This window comes from Aquila chrysaetos, chromosome 13 (genome assembly GCF_900496995.4).
Source record: "Aquila chrysaetos chrysaetos chromosome 13, bAquChr1.4, whole genome shotgun sequence".
In the NCBI taxonomy this organism is placed as follows: Eukaryota; Metazoa; Chordata; class Aves; order Accipitriformes; family Accipitridae; genus Aquila; species Aquila chrysaetos.
Window position 1 is genome coordinate 7,359,027 of NC_044016.1, and position 24,218 is coordinate 7,383,244.

The 24,218-nt window shown below is 41.0% G+C and overlaps 2 protein-coding genes and 1 long non-coding RNA gene across 5 annotated transcripts in view; 2 read left to right on the forward strand and 1 right to left on the reverse strand.

Annotated features, from left to right (window-relative positions):
* Positions 1 to 14,049, forward strand: part of AIDA (axin interactor, dorsalization associated) — a 30,776-nt gene extending 16,727 nt beyond the window's left edge. The window contains exons 5-11 of one of the 2 annotated variants that reach the window (XM_030035507.2): positions 1,656 to 1,719; positions 2,156 to 2,262; positions 4,009 to 4,020; positions 6,688 to 6,810; positions 9,562 to 9,684; positions 10,172 to 10,289; positions 11,289 to 14,049. In XM_030035507.2, coding sequence (XP_029891367.1) covers positions 1,656 to 1,719; positions 2,156 to 2,262; positions 4,009 to 4,020; positions 6,688 to 6,810; positions 9,562 to 9,684; positions 10,172 to 10,289; positions 11,289 to 11,385 — 644 coding nt within the window. In that variant the 3' untranslated portion in view covers positions 11,386 to 14,049. The remainder of the gene's footprint in view (positions 1 to 1,655; positions 1,720 to 2,155; positions 2,263 to 4,008; positions 4,021 to 6,687; positions 6,811 to 9,561; positions 9,685 to 10,171; positions 10,290 to 11,288) is intronic. The other variant, XM_030035508.2, reaches the window with a different exon arrangement.
* Positions 14,050 to 14,804: 755 nt separating this feature from the next.
* Positions 14,805 to 24,218, reverse strand: part of MIA3 (MIA SH3 domain ER export factor 3) — a 28,324-nt gene continuing 18,910 nt past the window's right edge. The window contains exons 12-29 of one of the 2 annotated variants that reach the window (XM_030035499.2): positions 23,483 to 23,554; positions 23,167 to 23,271; positions 22,244 to 22,366; positions 22,007 to 22,130; positions 21,034 to 21,089; positions 20,862 to 20,952; positions 20,592 to 20,730; positions 18,780 to 18,881; positions 18,621 to 18,681; positions 18,463 to 18,498; positions 18,304 to 18,371; positions 17,916 to 18,013; positions 17,660 to 17,791; positions 17,315 to 17,383; positions 17,112 to 17,188; positions 16,900 to 16,971; positions 16,108 to 16,264; positions 14,805 to 15,715 (exon numbers count right to left, since the gene is read on the reverse strand). In XM_030035499.2, coding sequence (XP_029891359.1) covers positions 15,390 to 15,715; positions 16,108 to 16,264; positions 16,900 to 16,971; positions 17,112 to 17,188; positions 17,315 to 17,383; positions 17,660 to 17,791; positions 17,916 to 18,013; positions 18,304 to 18,371; positions 18,463 to 18,498; positions 18,621 to 18,681; positions 18,780 to 18,881; positions 20,592 to 20,730; positions 20,862 to 20,952; positions 21,034 to 21,089; positions 22,007 to 22,130; positions 22,244 to 22,366; positions 23,167 to 23,271; positions 23,483 to 23,554 — 1,908 coding nt within the window. In that variant the 3' untranslated portion in view covers positions 14,805 to 15,389. The remainder of the gene's footprint in view (positions 15,716 to 16,107; positions 16,265 to 16,899; positions 16,972 to 17,111; positions 17,189 to 17,314; positions 17,384 to 17,659; positions 17,792 to 17,915; positions 18,014 to 18,303; positions 18,372 to 18,462; positions 18,499 to 18,620; positions 18,682 to 18,779; positions 18,882 to 20,591; positions 20,731 to 20,861; positions 20,953 to 21,033; positions 21,090 to 22,006; positions 22,131 to 22,243; positions 22,367 to 23,166; positions 23,272 to 23,482; positions 23,555 to 24,218) is intronic. The other variant, XM_030035500.2, reaches the window with a different exon arrangement.
* LOC115350170 lies at positions 17,121 to 18,049 on the forward strand. The gene is made up of 2 exons (XR_003926340.1): positions 17,121 to 17,229; positions 17,867 to 18,049. It is a non-coding gene; the product is annotated as an uncharacterized LOC115350170 (long non-coding RNA).

The window sequence follows — 24,218 nt, forward strand, 5'->3', positions numbered from 1 at the left end:
TTCTGCCTGGGGTGGTTTCACTTTCTGTCTCCAGTATGATGTAGCTCTCCAAGAGCTGGGGAATTCTGAGAGTGATAAAAATCCCCTTCATTTCCTGAACCTCAGCTGCGCTGGAAGGTGACTGTCTGCTATTAATCAGCTGCTTTTCTGTTGGGAAGTGGCTGTGATTCTTCACCACTGTGTTGAGATCTGCATTACTGATCTCTCAGAGCATAGTTCTTTGGAGAGAGAGAGAGACTTGGCATCAGTTTTGTCTGTCATCTCTGACTGAAGGCAGCTTAGAGCTTTCTATGTATTTATGTATTGTGACCAGCTGGAATCAGGTAGTACCTAACCTCTCAGGTGGTAGTACAGAAATCAGAAAAAAAATCAGACTGAGCAAAGACTGCGAAGACCTTTTGCGTTCTTTATAGTTTCTCTGAGGGATTCTTTATTCATTGTACCATTCAGATTGTGTCTGGTAAGTTAATGATGGAGCCCATGCTGAGTGATGTGAATGTGAAGACAGACAGGGAAGCTCTCCTACGCTGGCTGAATTGTAGTGTGCAGAGGCAGAGGGGCCTGGCAGTCGTTACTTAAACATAACTAGTATTTAAGTACCTCTGGGTATTTGTGTAATCTTAGCATTGTTTTAAAATGGTTTTTCTTCTCATTCAGTAGTCCTAAGGGGATATCTCCTGTGCTCTGAGAGGGCTTATTGCAAAGTGAGGCTCAGTGAGAGGACTCAGTTTTAATACCTCCTCTCCCCCTGCCCAGTCTGGGATACTCATTGTCTGGTAGGAGAGTGCCTCTCCCTGCAGGCGTTCTCTTGTAAATTTTTAGACCCTTTAGCCATCATGAAATGCTTATTTCTTTCACATGCTTTTGGAAGTTTTGCTTTTTACTCGTAAATGCTTTTGGAAATAACAGCTAAAGTTGTGATTACTAAAACTTGAATAAATTTCCAATACAAATGGCAAAGCCATTCTCCACCAAATGCTGGAGAGTATAGTCAGTGTCTCTGGGGCCTGATGCTCAGATGTTGCACTGTATCTCTTCTGAATTTTGTCAATCTGCCCAGACATCTGAGGGCAGAAAAAAAGAAAAAACAAATGAACAAACCCAACAACAACAACAAAAAACCCAAAACGCATGCACGAAGAAATAGGAACTCTCAACTAAGCTATGTGTTACCAGCATGCTTGGACTCCTGCGGTGGCTGTCTGAATGTGCAGCCTACATGTGTGCTGAATTGTGTCAGTTCTGGAGACTTCAATCTGTTTGGAGCTGATGCCAGTAACAGCATAACCCTCCTTTCAATAGCCACCAAAGATTGCTACCATTACCCTGGGGCCTGTAGCTTTTTCTCACGATGCTTTTGGTTATTGCCATGTTAATCTTCCCTGTCTGTGTAAGTGTGGTGGTGATTATGTGCTGGAGTTGCAGTTAGCCTATCTGAATGTTACAGTGATACAGCTCTGATCAGGACTGTACTGGTGTTTAAAATCTGAGAGAGGGCTTGTTGGGTGGTTTTTTTGTATGATCTGATTGGTTTTTTAAATATTATTATTATCTGTGTGTGTGAAGATGCTGTGAGAATGGACATAGCTGTGCAAAGTAGTAGAATTAATGCTTGTTTATGGATATGGATTCTTATTTTTTTCCCGTCTCTGCAGTCTTAAAGAATATCCTCACTTATAATAAGGAGTTCCCCTTTGATGTTCAGCCTGTCCCACTCAGGTAAGAGAGAACTGGGTCACTTCAGGTACAGATACTTATCTGAAAGGGAGCATAGCCTGGACCTGGTGTATGTCTGAAATACTAGAATTTCAAGAGCCACCTACTTGCTGTACTGCTTTGGGTAAACTGGTTAATAAAAGAACTTACAAACTCTGTTTGTCTAGGTACCACTAAACATCAAGCCCATGCTTTTGGTAAAATCAGGACTCGGTACATCCCTACATGCCTCAGTATTGTCTCTTGTTTTTAGACTCTGTGTTTTCTATTGGGCTGAGCTCCTGCAATCTCTGTCAGAGTCTACAGGTACAGGTAGTAGTTAAGAAGTATGAAAAGACATTAAAGCATGTTGCTCCTGCTCTATATTCAGATGCTGACTTGTGAGTTGAAATCTGGATGATGGATCTTTGGTCTCATTCTTCTTTTTCACGTTTTACAGGAAGATTTTAGCACCTGGAGAAGAGGAACACTTGGAGTTTGAGGAGGATGATGAGGAAGGAGGAGCTGGAGCAGGGTCTCCAGACTCTTTTCCTGCTAGAGTTCCAGGTAGGGGCACTAGCCTTGCCATGCCAGTCTATGTAGCATGTGTAAGTTCTGTCTCTGAGAAGCCCCTTTTTCCACCTGTGATTTGAAAAGTTCGGGTGAGAAGCAACAGGCTCATGTAAACTCTAATGCTGTATTGGAGAACCACAAAGGTGGCCAGTGGATTTTTTTTTTCTCAGCAAACAATATCTTATTGCAAAACAGTTGTGTGGATAACCTGTGAGGGTGGTACCATCTACTTCAAATAATTAGCCTTTATTCCTTGTTCAAACTCAGTATTCTCATTCCATGCACTTTCTTAACTGTAGTATGTGAAGTTTCAAATGCATTCAAATGTAAATTGTGGCAATGTTTCTCCTGCAAGGAGCATCACATCCTGCTAGAGATGTGATAAGTCGTTGCTGATTATTTTTGTGTTGCATAGTCTGGTGAGACAATGGCTTAGACTAAAGCCAAGCTCTGAGAGGATAAAGAAGGGGCTAGCTTTGGTTTTGATAGCTTAAGTCCTTGTCCATGTGAAAGCACTTGTAGAACTGGATATACCTATGCATTCTAGAGAAGGTCTTCCTGTAACTTCAGCTTCTGACAATTTAACAGGTAAAGGAGTAGGATGTTCCAACAGAGATTCTTTTGATTCCTTGTGTGGTTTCTTTGCACAAGAAACAAGTTTCTAGTTTCAGAGCAGGTTGGCAAACTTTGTATTTCAGGAAGGAGATAACAAGTAGGGAAACTAGTACTGAAATTATGGTTGAAAGAGCTGGGGTACTGCATTACTTATGCCTGGAGAAAACACATCTCTGTCCTTAGATCTGAGCCAATGCATGCTACTGAACATGATCCCTGCAGGCTATACTGATGTAGGTATGCACAGTCTACAGTTGTTTATGCTAAGCTCACAAATAGGCTGTAATATATTGTGATATTTTATTACTGACATTTACTATCTTGATCCTTTTCATTCACCATGATAAATCCATTTATGAAGATCCATTCTGTCTGTCCAAAGTACAGCAGAGAGACCTTGAGTAGCTCTTGATATGGTGGTGAATCAATAAAGCCGTGACCATTATCATAGTCCCAACGGTTACCTATGTGCAACCCGTTAGAGCTGTATGCATATAGCGGACATAGAAGCTGTGTATATTCTTAAGAAAGAATTTAAGTTGATGATAGACAGAGTGAATGGACAGTTAAATTATTTTCAAAGAAATAGGGTAGCCAAACTGGAAAGAGGAGAGGTTTGGGGCATATACCTTCTTACAGAATTATTCCTCAGTAAGACCATGCTTTTAAGAGGAGGTGAGAGCAACTCCTGAACTTACTGATATTTTCCATTGTCATCTAAGCAATAAACTGCATATCTCACTTTTCTGAATTTCTTTTGCATTAAGGTAAACTTCCCGATAGCTACAACAATCTAAACCCCTAAGGTGGTTTTGTACTACTTGAACACAGATCTTGTTTCCCCATTGAATGTAAATCAGTGTGGTGTTTCTTGCCTGATTGGAGGTTGGTCTGTTGATCTTTCTCTGGGTGATGAGGCTTAAACAAAAGCAGTTTGCAGCCTTCTGGGGTGAGCCTTGTAAGTAAAGTGGACTTTGCATATTGAATTGATAGAACTGTGTTGCGCTCCTTCCTTCTATATGCCTTTAATCCATAGTGCATAACTGTATTGTCTAACTGATCATGGTCTTGTCTTCTACATGCATGGCTTCATCGTTATCACATTGCACCATTCATCTAACCCAGGAGCCAATGAAGGTATGATAACCTTTTAGTATATACAGTTATTTCTTTGATTGTATTCATGTAGCTGTGATGTTCTTCATTCAGCTCTTAGTTTCAAGCCTCGAAATACAATCCTTGGTAACATAGTACTAAGCATCTATGTGTTGATCTTAATTTCCCTTCAGTACCAGAAAAAGGGAAAGTTGTATTTGGTGACGCACCTTACACAGCTCTCTAGAAGTCCTACTGTGCTAATAAAGACATTTTGACTTGCAGTGTAGCCAAAGGTAGGTGTAGCTAGATTTTTCTTTAGTGGAATACACATTTTATGGGAAATCTTACACAAAGAGTACTTATGTAGTTAGACTTCTGTGCTGTGTGGAGCTGAACTGACCAATGGCTTGCTGCCTCTAACAGCAAAGGTTTCCTGTCTTTCTCCTGGTTATATACTTCTTTATTCCAGTGCTGTGCTGGCAATGGATTCTTCTGTGAACCATTTCCATTTGTGAACTCAGCAGGAGACTTGTCGCTTTTTCACTTTTCTCTGAATCGGGGTTTGGGAACAGAGAGACTGAACGCCTGTGTCTTGGTGGGAGTGAGCTGTTGGGTTGGCTCACCTTTGTGTATCTGAAATGCACTTGTAGGAGGACATTTATTTCATCTGTAGATGCTCCCTTCCCCCTCTGGCAATGATGCCCCGTGGTTGTGTCCGAAATGACTGGCAGTTTTCTCATGAAAAGCCTCAGTGTGAGCCTGCTGAAGGCTAACGGGCCCAAGCCATGGTGGCAGACTGGCAGTGCGGTGCCCAGCCCTAGTGAAGTTATACCATAGAGAGGTTACTGTCAGCTAATGGCTCCTATATGAAATGACTACAGAGGCTTCAGTGAAAGACCTGCTTGGGTGGCTGCGGCTTGCATGAGACAGGTTACAGTCAGCTGCTTTAGTCTATTGCTGGCTTGGCTGCTCACCCTGCTGAGGCAGAAAGGAAACTGTGTTTCTTGGAGACCATCTGTCATACTGTTCTCTTACCTGCTGGAAGTGAGCTTGACTTTTCTGTTCATTGCACCTCTGCAATTTCACACATTCTGGAAAGCATTTTTCAAGAACAGAATAATTTTTGTTAAGCCACTGTTTTCATGATAAATGCCAGTCTGATGCATCTTTCAGGTGATTTTTCTGTCAAGTGTCCCATTGCTTAGTCCCTTTGAGTGATGGATAGGAAAACTGAAGGTTACAGTTTTTCTTGGCTCTTGGGGGGCATGCTGCTTTTAGGAGACAACTGAAAGATGGCAGAGCAAAGTTTTGTGCCAAAGAGAAGACGGGCTTGCTTCTACCTTCATTTAGATTGAAATAAGAACGCTGCCTTTCAACTTCTGTTCAAAAGAGACAGCAAGATTAACTAGAGCATGTATGCTGCTTTGCAGAAATGGGTGTTCTCTCATAATTTGCTTTTTAATGTTTCTGATACTATAGTCAGAAGTTGGTCCCATTACTTCAGAATGGTGGGTAGAATTCTGCCGTGATATATTGTGAAGTGTCCGCAGATGCAGTACCCTGGAGGTCATGAGTCTGCTAGCAGCCAAGACAGGAAATACAGAAACGTACTGCATCATGGATGTGAATTCAAGTCTTACTGATGATTCTGAAAGAGGGACTGAGTGTGGGAATGCTCATGAAATCTTGCTGAAGCTGTGGCTCTAGTTCTAAGAGCAGAATACATGGTCCCCTGCTGCAAAGCCAGTCTCTCTAATAGGACAAAAACTCCTTGGTTCTCCAGCTCCTCAAGCAGATCAAAAGGAAAAAAAGTATCAAGGAAAACCCATGTTGGACTTGCCAAAGGAAACTATTACTTTGTTAGATCTCAAGACTTGGGATAACTTTTTTTTTTTTTTTAATTAGGAAACCAAAACTTTAAATCAAGCTTGCTCATGAGTCTAAGGATTTTCTGTCTTGGTGCTTATTCATCTAACACTGGAGAGAGGCTTGCAGCCTGCTAGTTTTTGCTAAAATCAGCATGGAGAAACCTATTCCATTGTTGATGACAGAATCTCATGGCTTTTAGTGAGTTTGAACAGTTTAGATTTCTTGCCAGCTGCATTGTCTTCCTCAGCACTGTGAGGATTCATTTGGGCTGACCATGAAGTTTTGATGCTAAATGTTCTTGATGCAGAGCTGGGAACTGCTTCCTTAAGGCAGAAGGGAATGGGGTGGGGGTGGAAACACCTTTTTTTGTTTTGTTTTGGTTTTTTCCCCTTTAAGTAGAGGCCAGTAGAACTTAGATAAGGAAGAATCTCTCTTCTGGTTCCCTTATGTCCAGTGGGATTTGCAACAATGCCATTTTCCTCCTTATTCTCCCAGTCTAAATCTTCAACATGAAGCCAAGCCATGTTCAATGGGGTGGAACTCCTGATTAAGTGTCTGAACTTCCTGTAACTGCAGATTGAATCCAGCTTCCCAAATTTAATCCTTAAAAATTATATAAAGTGAGTTCCACCAATGAGTTATTCTGCATGAGAGCAAGAAAGAACACTTTAAACAAAGTTCCTCTCTGTTCTTATAAAAAACTAATACCATGAATTCATTTGACTTGAGGCAGTTCTAGGTTGGTTTTTTTTTTGTGTGGGCTTTGAAATCCGTCAAATGATGTGTGTTTGCTGTAAGGTGACACAAAAAGTTAATAATATGCTTTATTCTTTCCAGGTACTTTATTACCCAGATTGCCATCTGAACCCGGGATGACATTACTCACAATCAACATAGAGAAAATTGGTCTGAAAGATGCTGGGCAGTGCATTGATCCTTACATCACAGTCAGTGTAAAGGGTAATGATTTCTGTTCCTGGCTCCTCATTTCTAGTTCGGAGAGAGTGCGTTTTCTGAAAGCTGTATTGATTTTTCAACCTGCTGGGAAAAATATTTGTTGGTACTTGCATTTTCTGTTGTGGACTTAAGGCTTCTGCTTTAATCAAGGGTGAAAAATTCTCTATTTGAGAATACTGGGAGGTGAATCGCTGCAGGAGACGTGCTTATCTGTGTGCTCCCAGGGTGCCTTCCCCATGCTGGGAGCTGAGTATCAGTGACTTGGCAGACTGTACTTCTCTACTCCATCTTCTTCAGCTGACTTAAGTACAGATCTGTCTGGACTGCTTGTACTCCCCAACACGTATTGGTCTCTGGGCTTTTTGGAGATGGTGAACCACAGCCCGCTGACTCTATTCTTGCCCTGTCATTAACCTAATTTTTTAGTAAAACAAAGATCATCTTACCAAGGCTTAAGGTTTAGAGGAATGGCTATGAAGCTGGGAAGAAAAGCTTGCAAGTGGAATAAAATATGTTTTAGCCTTGGCAGTGAAATATTTTGGCCAAAGCCTGGTGGGCCGACAGCCTCCCCTTGGAGAGCCTCCATGAACCTGGAAGAACCTCTGTCTCTGTTAGTCCAGGACAGGCAACATTAGGATTTCTCACTGTTTCAGATGACAACATGGTTGATGTCTTTTGCTTGATTCTGAGATATTTGGCATTCAGACTCTTTCTAGTGGGAGCATCTGCCTCTTCCCCATTTCTTAGCAGGAAGCCCCTGTAGTCAGAATTGCTTACCCCTTAACCTGCCCTGCTTGACTTCTGCTTATCTTTACAGTCTTTTGAGGTATATGATTTTTTTGTTTATCATATAAAAATGTGTAGCTGAGCCAACAGCCTCTAGTTATTTTCAGTTGTGATAGTGACCTTGTAAGTGTCCTCTTTAGAAGTGCTATTGAATACCAAACGTAGGGATAAAATACTTGTTAGATGTGTGATCAGGTGCTTCCTCCACCAGACAAGTTCTTTGGCAGAAGTAAGGGTCACAGTATTGAATGTCACTTGAATCCCAGTGATGTTCTGAAGTGTTACCTGCCAAAATATATAGCTAGAAAGCTTTATCTAATCCTGCTTCCTGTGATGATTTTTTCAACGGTGAAACCTTCCACTTCTCTCTAGACCTTTGAGGAGTTCACTTGGTTTGGGTGGAAGCTGAAGCATGACTCTTGCCTTCCCTAGCTGATACAACTGCCTTTTTGTGGTTTCAGTCTTGGAAACATGCAGTACTTCTTTGTTTATGGTGTTGCCTTAGGTTTGCAGCATTATTTTTAGATTGTGTAACTATTCTTTGGGCTCTATTTCTTTCAGTCGCTTGTGGATCTTTTTGTCTCTAGTGTGGCAGAAAGCTGAGGGATGGGTGACTTCAGTAGTGGGGCTAGCTGGATGGATGTGGGTTTAATCAAATTTAATTCTTTAATGCTGAGTTTCTCTTGGCCAACAGGAAAATACCAGCCCTGACGGGATCCTGGAACTTATCAGAACTTGTAAAGCAAACATTCGTTGTTCCTTGCCACTGAAGTGTTTGTCTTTCTTAACTTATTACGTATTGTTAAAACTGTTGCTTGCCTTCAGAGCTAGCTCTCATTTCCTTTCTGGAGCTAAGGGTTACTCTATATCACTAGGCTTACTTTCCCAACAAGTCTTTCTGTTAACATGTGGCGCTCTATTTGCAAGCTCCTATAAATGGTGGCTGCCAAGTAACGATGTAGAAAATAGGATTAAAAAGTGTGTGTGTGTGGGCAGGCTATCGCCTAGTCTGCTAATGGTGACTTTTTATACTTTTTTTCTCAAGATTTTTGGTGAGGAAAAGTAACTCTGAGAAGTCATTTTGCCCCTATTAGGAGTCTGAAGATGCTTAGTAGCTGTTTTCCTTGGTTCTATACCAGGCTGCTCTTCTGCAGGTTTGGAGAGAGGTTTGCTCCTGATGTAACATCGGCGGTCCCAGCCCGCTCCCTGGATGAAGTGCATCAGTGGTGCTCCAGGGCCCCAGCCTTGTGCCTGTACCCCAGGCACAGTGCACGTGCTCTGTACTTGTAATCTTGGCCACGTCGTTGGCAACTTTGCTCCACCTGAGGGAAAGGGATCAGTAATGAGAGGAGAAGGACTAAGAGGACAAATGTACTCGTGTGAACAGTGGAGGCTTAGTGAGAAACAATATTGTCTGTGGTGGCTGTGCCTGAGCAGCACAACTGGTGGCTGGTGCTGAGAGCTGGAGTCCAACCCATGGCCCCACCATGCCTCTGCCTGTGGAAAACCCAAGGGGAATAGTGCACGTTGAGTCTAGGCAGCAAAGCAGGGCATATACCGCTTGTATAAGCCGTGCCCCGCAGACCCGGTGTGGAGGGCAGCCTTTGGTGCATATCCCGTTCTTCCGGTTCAGCTGAAGTGCTGAAGCCCTGCTGGAGTCCCGCTTGCAGAGGGAATGGAATCCTTCGCTGGCAGCAGAAAGAAATGTGCTCTTAAAAATAGAGGGGGGTAATTCAAAATTTTCATCTTAAGAATTGTCAGAACTTCACCTGCTTTCATGTTGCAACCAACAAGAAAATTCACTGACTGTGAAGGGGCATGATTGCCCCCTTTTTTTAAGTTTAGGGGGAAAATCCAGGTGTGCATTAACTTCTTGTGGTAGTATTAGGAGTGATTCGTAAACCTCTTAAAGCAGGACCTTAAAGTCTGAGAAGCTTCTGCCATTTTCATGCTGTTTCTTTCCTGCAGATTTGAATGGGATAGATCTGACTCCTGTGCAAGATACTCCTGTGGCTTTGAGGAAGGAGGACACGTATGTCCATTTTAATGTGGACATAGAGATTCAGAAACACATTGAAAAACTAACAAAAGGTAGGTAGTATCAAAGACCTGAAACAGGGCCCAGGAGCTTTGGAAGTGTAGACACTAGGCTGCTCCTGATCTAATAAACAGGCCGTGCCTGAGCTGCTGCTGCTGCAGGGCTCAAGATCCAGACGAGGATAAAAATAGACCTTTGCATCCTGTCTCTTTCAAATCGGTCATTGTGATGACTTGCAGACAAGGGAGGAATGAAAAGAGATAAAAATGCAGCAGTCTGCTCTACTACACAGGTATTGAGCTGCCTTATCACCTTCTTAGTCACTGGACAAACTGTTACCTGGATATGAGTAATTGACTGAAGAGTACAAACTCCTGTGTGATGAGCATTGTAAGAACATAGTATAGCTTTTGAGTAAATAACAGAAGTGTCAGAGATAATTCCCTCCAACATATGTAGACCATCTTAATGGTAGATAAGTTTTCAGATAACTATTGACCATAATTGCTAACTTTTCTATTAAACCATTTTCTACCCTAGGTGCAGCTATTTTCTTTGAATTCAAACACTACAAGCCTAAGAAAAGGTTTACTAGCACCAAGTGCTTTGCTTTCATGGAGATGGATGAAATTAAACCTGGGGCAATTGTTATAGAACTGTAAGTGATTTGCAATTATAGATGCCAATGACAGAGGAAATTAACTAGGCTTCAGTTACAATGTGTGGCTTGTTGCATCAAGGAAGGTTTCTTGGACTCATTAGATGGACTTTGATAAGGAATATCCTGTTTTTAATAAAGAAGGGAAGATAAAATGCTTGTAGACAAATAAAATGGCTAGAGACCCTTCTCAAAAACTAGACTATTTCCAAATAGAATGCTGGTGCTTGTAACTAAATTTTGCATGAAGTTAACAAATTCTGTATGGGAGATTTTAATTTTGACCTTAGCTTGAGTGTCAGAACAGCTGTATTTAAAAAAAACAAACAAACAACAAAACAAAACAAAACAAACAAACAAAAAAAACCAAAACAAAAAACCAACTCACACAATCTTTTGGTACAGAACTTCTGTAAAGGAAATCTGATCTGAGACATGAGATACTGATTTACAATTGAATTTTGTGAACATTTCAAAGCATTGTTGGGTGGTTGTGTTTTTTTTCCTGCCCTAAGTATACAAAGAAATAGATTAGCCAGTTATGCTGCTGTGGTTATGATGTGCATCCTACCCTTACTGTGTGGCTGAAGGTCTGAGTGAGGTTTTTTGAGGGCTTTTTTCAGGAAGAGGGTGAACCTTGCAATTCTGGGCATCTCTAGGAAGAGTGCTTAGTCAGTGCTAGCTGGAGTACTTCTGAAGTACTGAGTAACTGATACTGCATCTCCTACAATCCAGTGTATTATATTGGGAATTCTCCCTACAAAAACCTTACATTCATTTAAAAATTGAAATCTTTGTTTTGTTAAAATAATAATCCAGAGAAAATCCTGGTTTGAGTTTCTTCCTGTAAATCTACTTGTTGTTGCTTCCAGGAAGTCTTGTCAGATGTATTTAAAAGATTATGGTAATAAGATCTGTACAGGACAAGCTTTCTAGTATGCTTTCATCTTCCCACGCAGCCATTAGCACTTGGATTAACTTACTTTCTTGTGGTTACAGGTACAAAAAACCCACTGACTTTAAAAGGAAGAAATTGCAACTGTTGACCAAGAAACCACTTTACCTTCACCTCCATCAAACATTGCACAAGGAATGACCCTAGTTGTGAGACTTCTGTGAACTGAACCGCAAGTCATGGTAGCTCTGTGTAGTAGCCTTCGAGGGGCAGGAAAACGACTGTATTCATGCCAGTAGGTCAGACGGGACCATCACACACTGCACAGCACTACTTCAGGGTCAGAGGCAAGCCTACCATTCAAGTGCAAGATTTTTTCAGTACCTTCCAGATACAGGTTTTTCTGAGAGCCCTGAAATACGTTGACTGCTTTTCCTAATTTTGCTGTTCATCCCTTTTTATCTTAACCGTTATTATCCTTTTGCCTCAAACTCCACCCAAGGATGGAGACTGCCCCTTTGCCAAACCTGTAGCAATAAAGACGTGGCAGGCCTACTAACTGTTTACACTTGCTGTGCTATTGTAGTTCCTCTCATCTGCATTTTGGAGTCCTCTGTAGCGGGCTGGGTGGCAGAAGACCGGGAGAAAGACAAGGTGGGGCGGGAAGGAGCTTGAGGTACTGCAAGTGACTTAAAGTGAGGGAGAGGAGGATGCTGGGTCGAGTGGGGTGGTCACAGAAGAGCTCCTCAGTCAGCTGTTGTGCTTTGGTCAGGCCAGGAGGAGGACAACTGCAGATGAGAACACTGAACTATGATTTTAAAACAGCCTTGCCTGATCCACTCCTACTGAGTTCTGGATACATGCTACAATCCTTTAAATCACCATTACTCCCTAATAGATCTAATTTTTCTGAATCTTGCCACAGAGTGATTTGCAAAGGTGGGTGGGGGATGGAGAGAGGCTTTCTCCAGGGATTCATCCTCGTGGTGTTGGGTGTTTTGCCATGTCAGTGACAGCAGGACAGGCTCCTCAGTGTTCAAGCATCAATTTTCCAGAGCTTTTGGTAAAGTAGATCTGGCTGCAGGTTGACCCACCTTTTACATGAAACTGCTGTTCTTATGGAAACTGATTGTATGCAGTTTTCTGCATATTTTGTGCAAGTCTGGAAACTTCCTCTAAAAATTACCTTTTTATGTAAGTAGATAGGATTATCATTTATTTTCTATATTTTTGATTTGGTGTGTAATAAGCTGCAGGACATTGGCTTATTATGACACACTTACATTCACCTTTTGACCTAATAAAGGGACAGAAGTAGAACCCAGTCAAATCTTTCATATATTTGCGTGGATATTTAATACAATACTTTAAGGTTTGATATACTTCTTGCATAACTAACTAGTGCCTAAATACTCTGCTATGCTAACAAAAGACTCAGCTCCCAAAATAATGTCAAATACTAGGTTTATTTTAAACAGTCTGGATGCAGATGTATCGCCAGTTCCTCTTTTCTGTCATGTAACCCCAAGATGTTACGTTATGCTTTAATGGAAGGGATGTTACTTTTCCTCATGATATTTGTCTATCTACAGGCCCGTGTTCAGCATTTTTGGCTTTACCATATTGATTAGGATAAAAAGCTATTTTTGAATGTCCTAATCTTCTTGCCTTCCCTCTGTTCTGGTATAACTAGGGATGACGTTATTTAGGTATTACGAAAAAAGTCAGCAACACTTCCTCAAATTCCACTACTGAGGGGTGGGGGGGGGGGAAGTGCAATTGAATTTTCCTGTTTATGGGTCTTACCATTGGGGCATTGTAATTACGTCTGATACATCGAATATCAAGCGCTGAAGAGATACCCTATGAGTTACAGAAATATCTCTGAATGCACCATTCTGGATACCAGACAAAAGGAGGATGCGTACATTCTTAAATAAAAATCATCCTTTGAACGCTGCAACCGGATGGAGCAACCATTAGTCTATGGCTGCAGGTAAATCCCAGCGTGGTCGATAGCTGGTCGATAGCTGCGTTACCTACGATAGCTGGCCCAGGTCTCTTTCTGACCTTCTAAGAATCTGTAGCACCGAGCGTCCCTGCAACACGTACAGCCCCTCTCGCTCAGCAAGGGACAATGCTGGGGCTCTGCCACCCCCCGTGTCTGCTGGCGTCGCTCACGGCCTGGTGAAAGTACTGCGGTCAGTTGTGTGTGTGTGTGTGTGTCCCGCTCGTCCCATGACTGACAGCACCCACCCCTTCCTCCTGCTGCTGCTCCCAGAGGGCGATTCCATCCTGCTTTATGATGTTAACGGTAGCTGGGGTGGGCAAGGGAGGAGACACTGAACATCGCAGAGCTTGGTGTTGGGGAAGGAAAGATCCTGAATGTGGAGAACCCGACTTTAAAACACGATGTTCAATGTGCGCATCATTAGCCACTACGCAATTTGAACACTTTCACTTGAATTACAAACCCATTGTTTCAGCTGCTTACCTTGACTCTTCTCCAGCTTGTAGATGTCTGTATTAACTCCAGTTATATGAAATGTCAACTTTGAAGTATTTTTGTTAAATACACAGTAGAGCTTTGTATTTAACTAATTGTGAATTAATGTCTGTAGAGTGTGAAATACCATTTTTAAAGTTGCTTCTAGCCTTTGCGTTTTTTCTGTGAGCTGTCTTTCACTGAAAGGACTACTTGTCCCCACAACACAGGCTCTTGTATTGTTTTATGCTTTAGTGATGTTCTATCTTGTCTTTCATTTTAAATCTAAAGCTTAATACTTGTACTGTAAGAATGTAACACCTAGATGGCAAGTTTAATGGCTGCTTGTACTCTGGCAGTAAAGCTGTAATGGCCTTTCAGTAGGGTTTTTTATTATTCCTAGTTGTTTTCCCTTTTTTTTCTTCCCCAAGGCTTACTTTTGTACAGAGCACTTCTGAAAAACCTTAGCGTCTAGGTAAGCAAGTGGGCCTGTTATGCCAAATACTACATACTCACCCTTGTAGGAACACATTCAGGAACTTCCTTGAACATCTACAAGTGTAGGGTGTGTTTTTAAAGCTATCCCACGTTCTGCATATGCAAACTGATTTAAAGCAGTACTTGTTAATAAGGTTTATGTACACCCCCTCTGCTTTATGGAAAACTTTTTTTTTTTTTAATGTGAGTGAGTGAAAAAGGCTATAAAAATACAGCCTTACTACTACAGAAGCCAAGTCAGTCTTAAATACCAAGTAAGATGAAAACAGCTCTCAAACCTTGCTTAATGCTGCAAGCCAGTCTTGAAATCAGAAAGCGATTATGAAATTTCTTAGTTTCTAGACTCCTGGAGTGATCACCTGTATTTCCAAACTAACTGCACGACTTCATAAAGGTTTCCATCTCTGTACTGCCCTTCAGCCAAGGACAGCTGTATCCCCCATTGTCCTCAGCACATGAAGCAAGTCCATAACATGCCAGACTAGTTCAGCATGAGGGTAACAGAGTCTTTAATCTTGCAGCAGCAGTTATTCAGCCTTGATTCAGTTCTTCAACCTGGTCACAGCTGTAGCATTCTCTGGTTAAATTACTGAACCAATGTCCTTTCCGAACAAAAAAATGGCACTGAAACAAAGCCTTCAGGGTTTAGCAAAAGAAATTTTGCTTTTTATTATAACTTTCCTTTGAATACAGTGTCATTTGTGTGTCTGATCTCTGACCAGACAGCTTTTTAAAAAAAAAAACAAAAAACCAAAAACAAAACAAACACACCTTACAGTCCTCATGTAAACCCCTGGCCTACAATAACTGCAGCTTAATGATGTGATGGAGAAGGCAGGTAGGATAGCATTTTACTTAAAAATTATTTCCACAGGAAATGATTTGATTTACATTTTTCACGAAATTAGTTCATTCACCAACTGGTTACAGAGGCTACATTGAATTAAAACTAGCCACACAGGTACTTCCTTTCTATTGCACGTTTAGAGTAGGTTCAAGTCCATCACAAAAAGGTTCTTGCAGCCCAAGAGGATGGATGAGTTTAAGGTGATCATAAATGCACGTAAGATGTCTGTAGCAATTGGATAAAAATTAATCCCGCAAAAGCTGAAATATACTGAAATGAGACAAATGGCTTCAAACAGAGAGCCATTTCCTAAAATCCTGACCACAGGAAGTGCGCTAGAGTCCATTCCGCTGAGCTGCTGACCAGACCCTGCAGTTAGGGTTTCTGCGCAGGGGGCTGTGTGTAGTCCTTTGAGCCTGCCGGTGGTGGCGGGCCGGCAGGGTAGTCTCTAGGTCCCGACGGAGGCAAGTCTTTGTTAGGAGAAGGCGTATAGTCTCTTGAACCAGGTGGGGGTAGCCGTGGGCCTGGAGGATAATCTCGTGGCCCAGGAGGACCTAGGGGTCGAAAAGGAGGGTGCCCACGTCCATAGCCTCTTGGATCTGGAGGAGGCGGTAGTGGGCCAGGAGGCAGGTCTCTCATTCCTAAGGGTGGGCCAGGTAAGAAATCTCTTGCAGCGGGAGGTGGCAAGGGAGCACCACGAACTAGAAGGAAAGGAAAACATGGAGTTAAATGAAATCTTGCTTTAACCTAAATGGTGAAGCTCCTGACTCATTCCTCATTTCTTCACTGTTTGGAGCAGCTCTAGGGTGGATCACTGTCACATGCAGACTTCCCAGGCCATGAATTATATTCTAGTGACTTTTGGCTGCTGGTTTCCATTTTAGACTAAACAAGGAAAAACACCTCCTTAATACCTTGACATTAAGGAGGCTTGAAAAAACCCGCCTGTCCAAGCTTACTGAGCAAGCCAGCTAGACCCCAAGAAGCACGGGGAAGCTGTGTGCTAATGGATGGCAGATGGCGGTTCTGCAGTAGGCTTCCAAAAAGCACAGTAGGAAAAGTTAGGTTTCAGCACGCGGCAATGCAACTGTACCTAGGGGCACAGGAAGAGGTCGAGGCCCAAAGTGCCCACGGAGAGGAGCTGGCGGCGGTCCGTAGCGAACAGGTGGTGGAGGCGGAGGTCCCATCACTGGGGAGGTCATGATGGGTGTCCCAGGGAAAGAAGGTGGGCCTTTGGGACTAGCATTAGCCTGTGCAAGATTAGGTTACACTTCAGTGTGTTACGCGCTGCATCAGAGAAGTATTGACACTGCTGAACACCACAACCACTCACCAAGAGGTGGAAGGGGGGTGGGAAAGAAGGAAAAAAAAAGCCACACCCCAAAACACATTAACCAAGTAGAAAATAGGGAGAGTTACTGCACCATCATTGTCCCTTCACCCAGAACACTGCTTGCACTACCTAGGAGTGAGGGCTTCGTGTACCTTCTGAGATAACAAGTTTTCTTTAGCTAAAGCTGTACTAAAGAAAAGTTCAATCCCTTCTGAAGTGTCCTCAGTGGACATCCCTTTGGTAAAGGGCCTGGCACCCTGAATTACACACGGAATTGTGCTTAAATACTACAGGTAAGTCAGCTTGTTAGGATTATTGTTGTAGTCACTCCAAAGTGTTTGCCTACAGTCCTTAACAAGAAAGATCTCATTTTCTCAATTCTGTAAGAACCAGACAGCAACTGTTCATCGTTAGAGAAACCTTTTGAGACAGAGGTATAAGCTCTCAGTTAGTTTTGCAGAGCATTTTGTTATTTCGCAGTTCAGAACACCAAGCCTGTTATTCCTCTCCATCAAAGCAGAGTAACACCATATTCAGCCTCTGAATACTCACTGTAGCTGGTTCAATAGATGAAGGTGAATCAGTAGTTACACAGGGGGCTTCAGACTCTTTGGGAGAGGGTTGCTTTTTTTTTTTGGACAGCAAATAAGGATATTGACAGGATATAGACAAGACAGAACATGATACAGTTAAAGCAGCTGCAGGAAGTACAGTGAATCATGTATTAGAAACACTGCCTGAAGGTTTGGGTTTTTTCAGCTTACCACTCCATCCATTGCTGTGGAAGGGGAGGAGGTTCTTGGCCCACTACTGATCAGGGACGCTACAGCAGGCCCGAGATCTGTAAAGAGAGCCACAAATGCATGTCTTACCGTGCTTGGGGTAAGGAACATGTTTTTTAAATTACATTTCTGAAGTGAAAGAATAAGTGAATAAGTTGCAGTTGGTTGCAGGCCACATAACTTACCAGGAACAGACATCCTTCCAGGTAACTCTGGTGGCCTTCGTGGAACAGGGGGACCATCTACCACTGTACCTTAAGGGAAACAAGAACCCCAGAGATCCTAATCAACACATCACTGAGCTATTTCTACTTAAAAAAACAAACAAACAAAACCACCAACCAAAAAACCCCACCCCCCCAGCCCCCCCAAAAAAACCAACCCACAAACACACACCAACCACTCATCTGCGTATTAATAAAGCAGATATCAATACTTAACACTATCCCTAAAACCAAGATCAGACCTTAGCGCTCTTCGTTTTGTAGCATAAGAGGTAGTTACTGCAGAAGGAAAGCTTCACTGCTTACCAAATTCACCTCTGGAGCCTTCCCTTCGAGGAGCAGAAAGGGGCCGAGCAGGAACTTCTATCATCTGTGTGGGTGATGGATTTCCTCCACTCACAGGTGATGGGCCAAAAGAGCCATCTCTGCTTAAGGGCCCTATGCCAAAGAAGAAAAAAACCACTCAATTTACTTTTCTACAATTTATCATAGCTTTTTTTTTTTTTTTTTTAGGATATACTGACTCAAAGACCAAAGTTTTGGGAGAAACAGCAGCTTTTACCTCGTCGCGGTGGGACTTGGCGATCAGGTCTGCCTGGAGTTGGCTTTACAATTAATGGTCTTTGAAGCATGACGATTTTTTGGTTTACTTCTATTAATCTAATTTTAAAAAATAAAGTTTTTTTTATTATTCAATTAATACATGTGAGTTATATTTGTTATAATGTAACAAGGCAAACTCCATTGTAAAATGTTACAGCTTTCACCGAGAAATCTTATTTTAACCATCAAAACGGTTTAATAGTAGTTTAAAATTAGTAACTCAAATGCACACTGCACATTCTGAGCAAGCAGGCTAACTAAGCACCTTGCACTGTTTAAGCACCTTCTCTCCCAAGCAACACACAGCATGTTCAAAGAGCAATAAAAATGGTCTGTACTGTACTTACTTCTGTCTCAGGTTGGCTGCTTCTCTTTTTTCTTCAGCCAGAGCTCTCTCAGCAGAGCGGGCAATAAGCTATTAGGAAAAATTTTGCCAACTGCATTAACTGCACCAACCTGAAGTCAAATACAAACTGTTTGCATCAAAAAAGGAAGAACATTCTTACCCAATTATCATGTGCCTTTTTCTCATGAGCAGCAATCTGAGAAGAACAGAAACATCTTGTTTATTTTGTTCAACTACTAGTATTTCCAATAACTCTCTACAGAGCATTGGAATGATGCAGTAAAAGGTGACACAATAACCAGCAAGCAAGAAGTTTACCTGGTTTTTGTAAGATCTCTCTGTTTTTTGCAATTCTTCCTCCATATCTTGGATCCTTTGCCTGTACAAAAGGAAAAGAGGGGAAGGAGAGAGGTTTAAATGAATTTTCTTGAATAGCCGAAATAAAGGAAAACAACAGCCTTCAGAAACTGAAGTTACTTGTAAACTTTCACTTCCTCAATGGCCAGCACAGCTTTTTCATCTGCAGCAGACAATTTCTGCTCCTTCTCCTGACGCTCATACTCTTCCTGGGTTAGTTTTCTGTATAGGAGAAGAAAAAAAAAAACAAAACAAAACAAAAACCAAAACCACCATATATTCTACCATCCTATATCTACTACAACTCAAAATCAGGGTATTCCCCTGCTAAAAACAGTGATAACAGAATCTATAATAATGCGTGAGAATACAGAGAGAGAATAAAGAGAGATTATAGTTAAAAAAGAGACAGAAATACTGTCTTTTGAAAGCAACAGACAAGCCCTTTGAGTGTAAAACCTAAAAATTAAGGACGCAGAGTTGACTGGAAAGTTCTGTCAGCATCTAAAGATTTGTCAGAATGTAACAGTTGCAGACAGTTCATCTCTTCAGATCCTGTAGTCTATTTACTAATTCTACAGATGGTAATCCAGATTTACAAAGGTACAAACAAGGAAATATGCAGAACTGACATCTAACCAAGGGAAATGAAGAAATGAATATGTAGTGAAAAAACGGGGAACTTAGGGCCCAGTTGACAAACACATTCAATAGTCATCAACCATGTGGAAAGAAGCTTTTGGGTTTTTTTTAAGTATTCTCCATACCAATTTCTTACATAATCAATTTCCACAGTCCCTTTATAACCTCATGGTTCACTAATTTTTTCATTTTTGACATTTTTCTGGAAGTATTTAAAAGGTCCATAATGTGTTCCTAACTTACAAGAGCTATCCCACAAAACTGGAACCATTGAACTGGTAGTAAGTTAACTGCTAATAGCCAGTTCAACATAATCCACTTCCATGACTATATGTGAAAACAGTTTTCCAGAAAAAAAAAATGCAGGAAGTCCTTCACTCTAATCAAGAAGTACTAACAGGCAGTGTAAGTTCATAAAAGTTTTAGAAGGAATAGAAATCCTTCAGAGAGGTCAAGGGGGAGTTTTCCTTGAAAGGTGGGCTATCCTTCACCTCTCCATTACGTGTTTACTACACCTGGATCCTGAAGTTATGAGGTCAGGCAGTTTCACTACTGAAGTGCTGTACAGCCTCAATTCCTTAGCTTGTTCCAATCCTGTGCTTCGCCCAAAAAAACACAGCTGAACCTTAGAACTTTCAACTGCTTCTCCACCACAATTTCAGCTTTCCTACAGAATTTAGCTGAAAATGTCCCTGAATCCTATCTTAAATTTTCCCCACAAAACTGAGATGGTATTACAGACATTTCAGTAAGTAAACAAACGAGGAATGAACACAGATAGGCAACTAGTTCTTCACTGCTAGCAATTCATTCATCTCAGCTGCCACCATGAACTCAGCCTTAATTTAGCCCCTTGAGAATGCAAAAAGCTCACAAGGCTAAATACTAAGTTTCTACATTATGAGAATTAGACTCATTGAACTGAGATCAGAGTAACTGACACAAATCTTAATGGCCACTATATTCTCCTTGACAATTTCTGGACAATGTAACAGAACAACCAGAGAATTTGCAGACCAAGCCACCCATCTCCCCTCTCCAAAATTTAGTTGTTTGTTTTTTTTAATTGTAGAAGGCAATATCATGTGTGCAAAGTGACAGTCTTTTTGGAATCTCTTGAATGGTGGAAAAAGTAAAAAAGGGGTACTAGCTTCAACCATACTGAAACGGTAGTCATCACCTTTCATTCCAAATACAACTTCAAGTTATTTGATCCTTCTGAGCAAACTGCATTTGGATAGTGCCTATGATATAATATGCTATGTTGTGGAAGAGTAATGCAAGGCTTACTTCTGGAGCGCCATCTCCTTCTGCTGGTAAAGTTCACCAAGAATCTCCACTTTCTGCTGTAGTGTTTTGCATTCATTTTCCAGTCGAGCTTTGGCTGACTGGAGCGAACAGGAGTCATGTTCTAATTTTTTTATTTGCTCTGTTGGAGAAGCAAAGGTAGGTGAGGAAGTTGAAGGAAGTTGCAACAAGAACCGTTATGCCACTTAAACACTATTTCTTTTTAAACCACAAACAGCATTTCATCCTAAGCAATTCTTTTGCTAAGCCTACCTTCCAGCTCATGTCTTGCTGATACTTCATCACTCAGTTTGGATTGCAAAAGATTTCTGTCTTCTTCAACTATGGATAACATAGTTTTTACCTGAAAAGAGGAGCAAAAAGTTTATGATCTTAGGTGTACCAGTAATGTGGCTGCATTTATTAGATATCTTGTGCAGCATACCCTGGAGACATCCATCATCTGCTTAATCTGAGTCTTCATCTTCTCACTTTCATTATCTAGAAGAGAAAAATATATTTGTTTTCCCTGTTTCTTAACCCCCAATTCTCTAGACTCTACAGCTGTTAAAAATAACACTCTCTACACCTTAATCTGGGATAGATCTCCTTACATGGTCAGAAAAGAGGGGAAAAAAAAAAAAAAAAAAAAAGGCAGAGGTGGAAGGAAAGCACAATAGCAATTCCATAACCAGCACAACAGAACTATTAGATATATTCAAAAAGGCGTTCAGAAGATTACTTCTTGTCACTTCTTCTAGCCACCACACTAATATTAATGTGAATGCAGTATGTGTTACTGGACGTAGTATCTGAAAATCAAAAAGTGGGAATTTCCAGCCCACATTAACCATATGGTTAGAAAAAAGGAAAAAAAAAAAAAAAACAAAAAAAAAAAAACCCAAACAAGCCAAAAAACAGAGAACTTCAAAACCAGAGATGTAGCAAATACATGTGCAACATCAGGAATGACAAACTGCCTGAGTAGTTTTGAAAACGTCTATCTCAGTCTTTCAGATTTAAAAGATGTGATTACCTAAATTAGTTATCGATCCTGAGGTAAGCACAATACTCATTAAAATTTCATATTAAAAATAAATGTAGCATAACAACAAAGCTGAGATTCTCAGCTTTCAGAATGTTCTTAATTACTAACGTTTATACACAATCTTTACAATTGTGTCATTACACTTCCAATATACCTAAAAGGCAATCTAAAAGCAATTACTGGCCTTTTTAATGGTTTCTCCGTTCAGTCAGGAGAAAATTTGCATTTGAGGATTAAAGCTGGCAGTCTCTTAACCTACAGGCAGCTACATGCATGGATTCCCCTCATTCCCCATATGACATGACATGAACATACCACTGCATATGCTTTCGCCACTGGACATATCAGCCAGCTGGTAGGATTACTGTACCTGGCAGCTCTCCATTGGCCAGATCGTCTCCTGTGCTCCATTCAGACACTTCGCCGTCCTTCTTGGCCTCAGATGCTGAATCCATATCGAGCTGCTTCAGCTGCATAATGCAGTTAGTTAAAACCTAGTAATGAAATAAAAGGTTCACTGCAGAAGAATCACTCTGCATTTTGTAAAGTATTTCAAAGTATTTTATGATGCGTAATATTTAAAGCAAACTTGTTATAAAGAACCTACTTCAATTTCATTTTCCTTGTAGGCAAGTGCTTCTTCTATGTCCTTCTGAGATTTCTGATACAGTTTGATCTGCTCACTGAGCTCAGTATGCCTCTCACTCCAACCTTCAGCTTCTTTTAGCAGCTGTATGAAGCACCAAGGCAAGATGATTACTTGTTTTATTTTTAGTAAAGGGTATATGTAATTAAAGTCTATTTTACTGCCAGCTCTGGTGATAACTGATCACCACAGGTCACAGATAAAGAGTAAACTTCACAGTTATCACACTCATCACTAATCCATTGGTAGAACTGGATGCTGGGAATCTTTTCTGCAGTTTATATTATTAGGTGATTTTACAAATTTGACATTTTCTCAGCTAATATCCCAACATCAGAACCAAACTGCTCACACACTTCAAAATAGGAGGAATTAATTGCAGTCCAGATGTAATCAAATCACATTCCTTTAAAAGGCCATCTACTTCATATGTAGAGAATGAAAACAGACAGATATTTACAGTTATTTGTAAAAGAACTATCATAACATTTCAGGGCTAAAGGTCCGCCCCATTTAGCTTAGCTTCAGAATTGCTTTTTGGCAATTCTTTACCATTACTTCCTTCAGTCCTGATCCCAGGTAGCAATCTCCCGATCATGCAGTGACTACTATATTAGCACAGACTTTCTGTGAGGTTGCTGACAAAAACTGAATCACTGGAACTAGCAAAGCCTTTGTACTGAAGACATGTGGCTCACCTGCACAAAAAGCCTGTGCAGGCAGGCACAAGGGGTTTAAATTTTATCTTGAAAATATGAAATGTGGAATTCTGACACATTAAGAAAACAAAGACATGCTGAAGTTATACTCAAGAAAACCAGGAATAAAGCCCCGATATTTTGATCAAAAGAGAAACAAAGTTGCCTGGCCTGCACATAACTTACTTGCTCCTTGCTCTTTTTCAGCCTAGCATTCTCTTCCTGCACATGATTAAGCTCAGATTTCACCTTTTCTTCACTTAGTTTAGCTTCATTAAGGGCTATTTGCACCTAAATATGAAACAAAAAGGAACAAAAAGACATAAAGTCAAACTGTAACAGAGTAAGAGCTATGTATTACCTGGTAAAATGTAAAAGAAAAAGGTATATATGCACAAACAACATGGAACCTGCCAAGCTAGCATTTTCTATTACATTCTAGATATGAATTTTCCTGGTACAAGAACTTGTGACTGTTGAGAGGGTGTAGATAATGCTTTACCTCTGAAAGCTCTACAGAATGCACACTGATAGCCTCTTGAAGTTTCTCCAAGGACTTCTGGGTTTCAGAGATCTATATAGGAAGAAAAGCAGTGATTTTGCATTAGCCTGGTACATGCCTTAGCCCGAGTAATTATTTTACCTGTGTAATTTGGAAGCATAAAAGGAAAGTCAAAACTACCAACAAATTTCCATTTAAAGCATCCATTAAACTAGCAGCAACATAGCGCTGCCTTATCAGCAAGGTAAGAAATGGTAACATACAGCACATTAAAATAAACTTCCCCCTGTGACTGCCTGTTTGTGGCTGGGAAAGTTCCCTGTACACCTGCACAGTCTAGAACGAAAGTAACACGTGCTGCTGTCATTAGCAACAACCTTTGATCAAAGCAAGACCAAAGAACTTGTTGGAGCTTACCATTACTACAGAAAATCAGGCTTTAAGAAGAAGAAAAAAAGAAGAAAAAAAAGAAAGAAAAAAGAAAACAAATACCTCTGGACAACAAGAATGAGGGGCAGCTTAGAGACCTTCACACTTACTATAGAACTAGATGCTTCCTCTACAAGAAAACATCCCTTACCAACCTGAAACCTTCAGCTCGTATTGTTAAGGAACTTCCTGGCTCTGGCTAGGAAGTATTAGACTAGCCCATGACTTGAATACATTGGTTTGCGTGTGAAAGCATATAACCACAAGTCCATCAAGATCTTACAAAAGAAAAAAAGAAAAAAAAAGA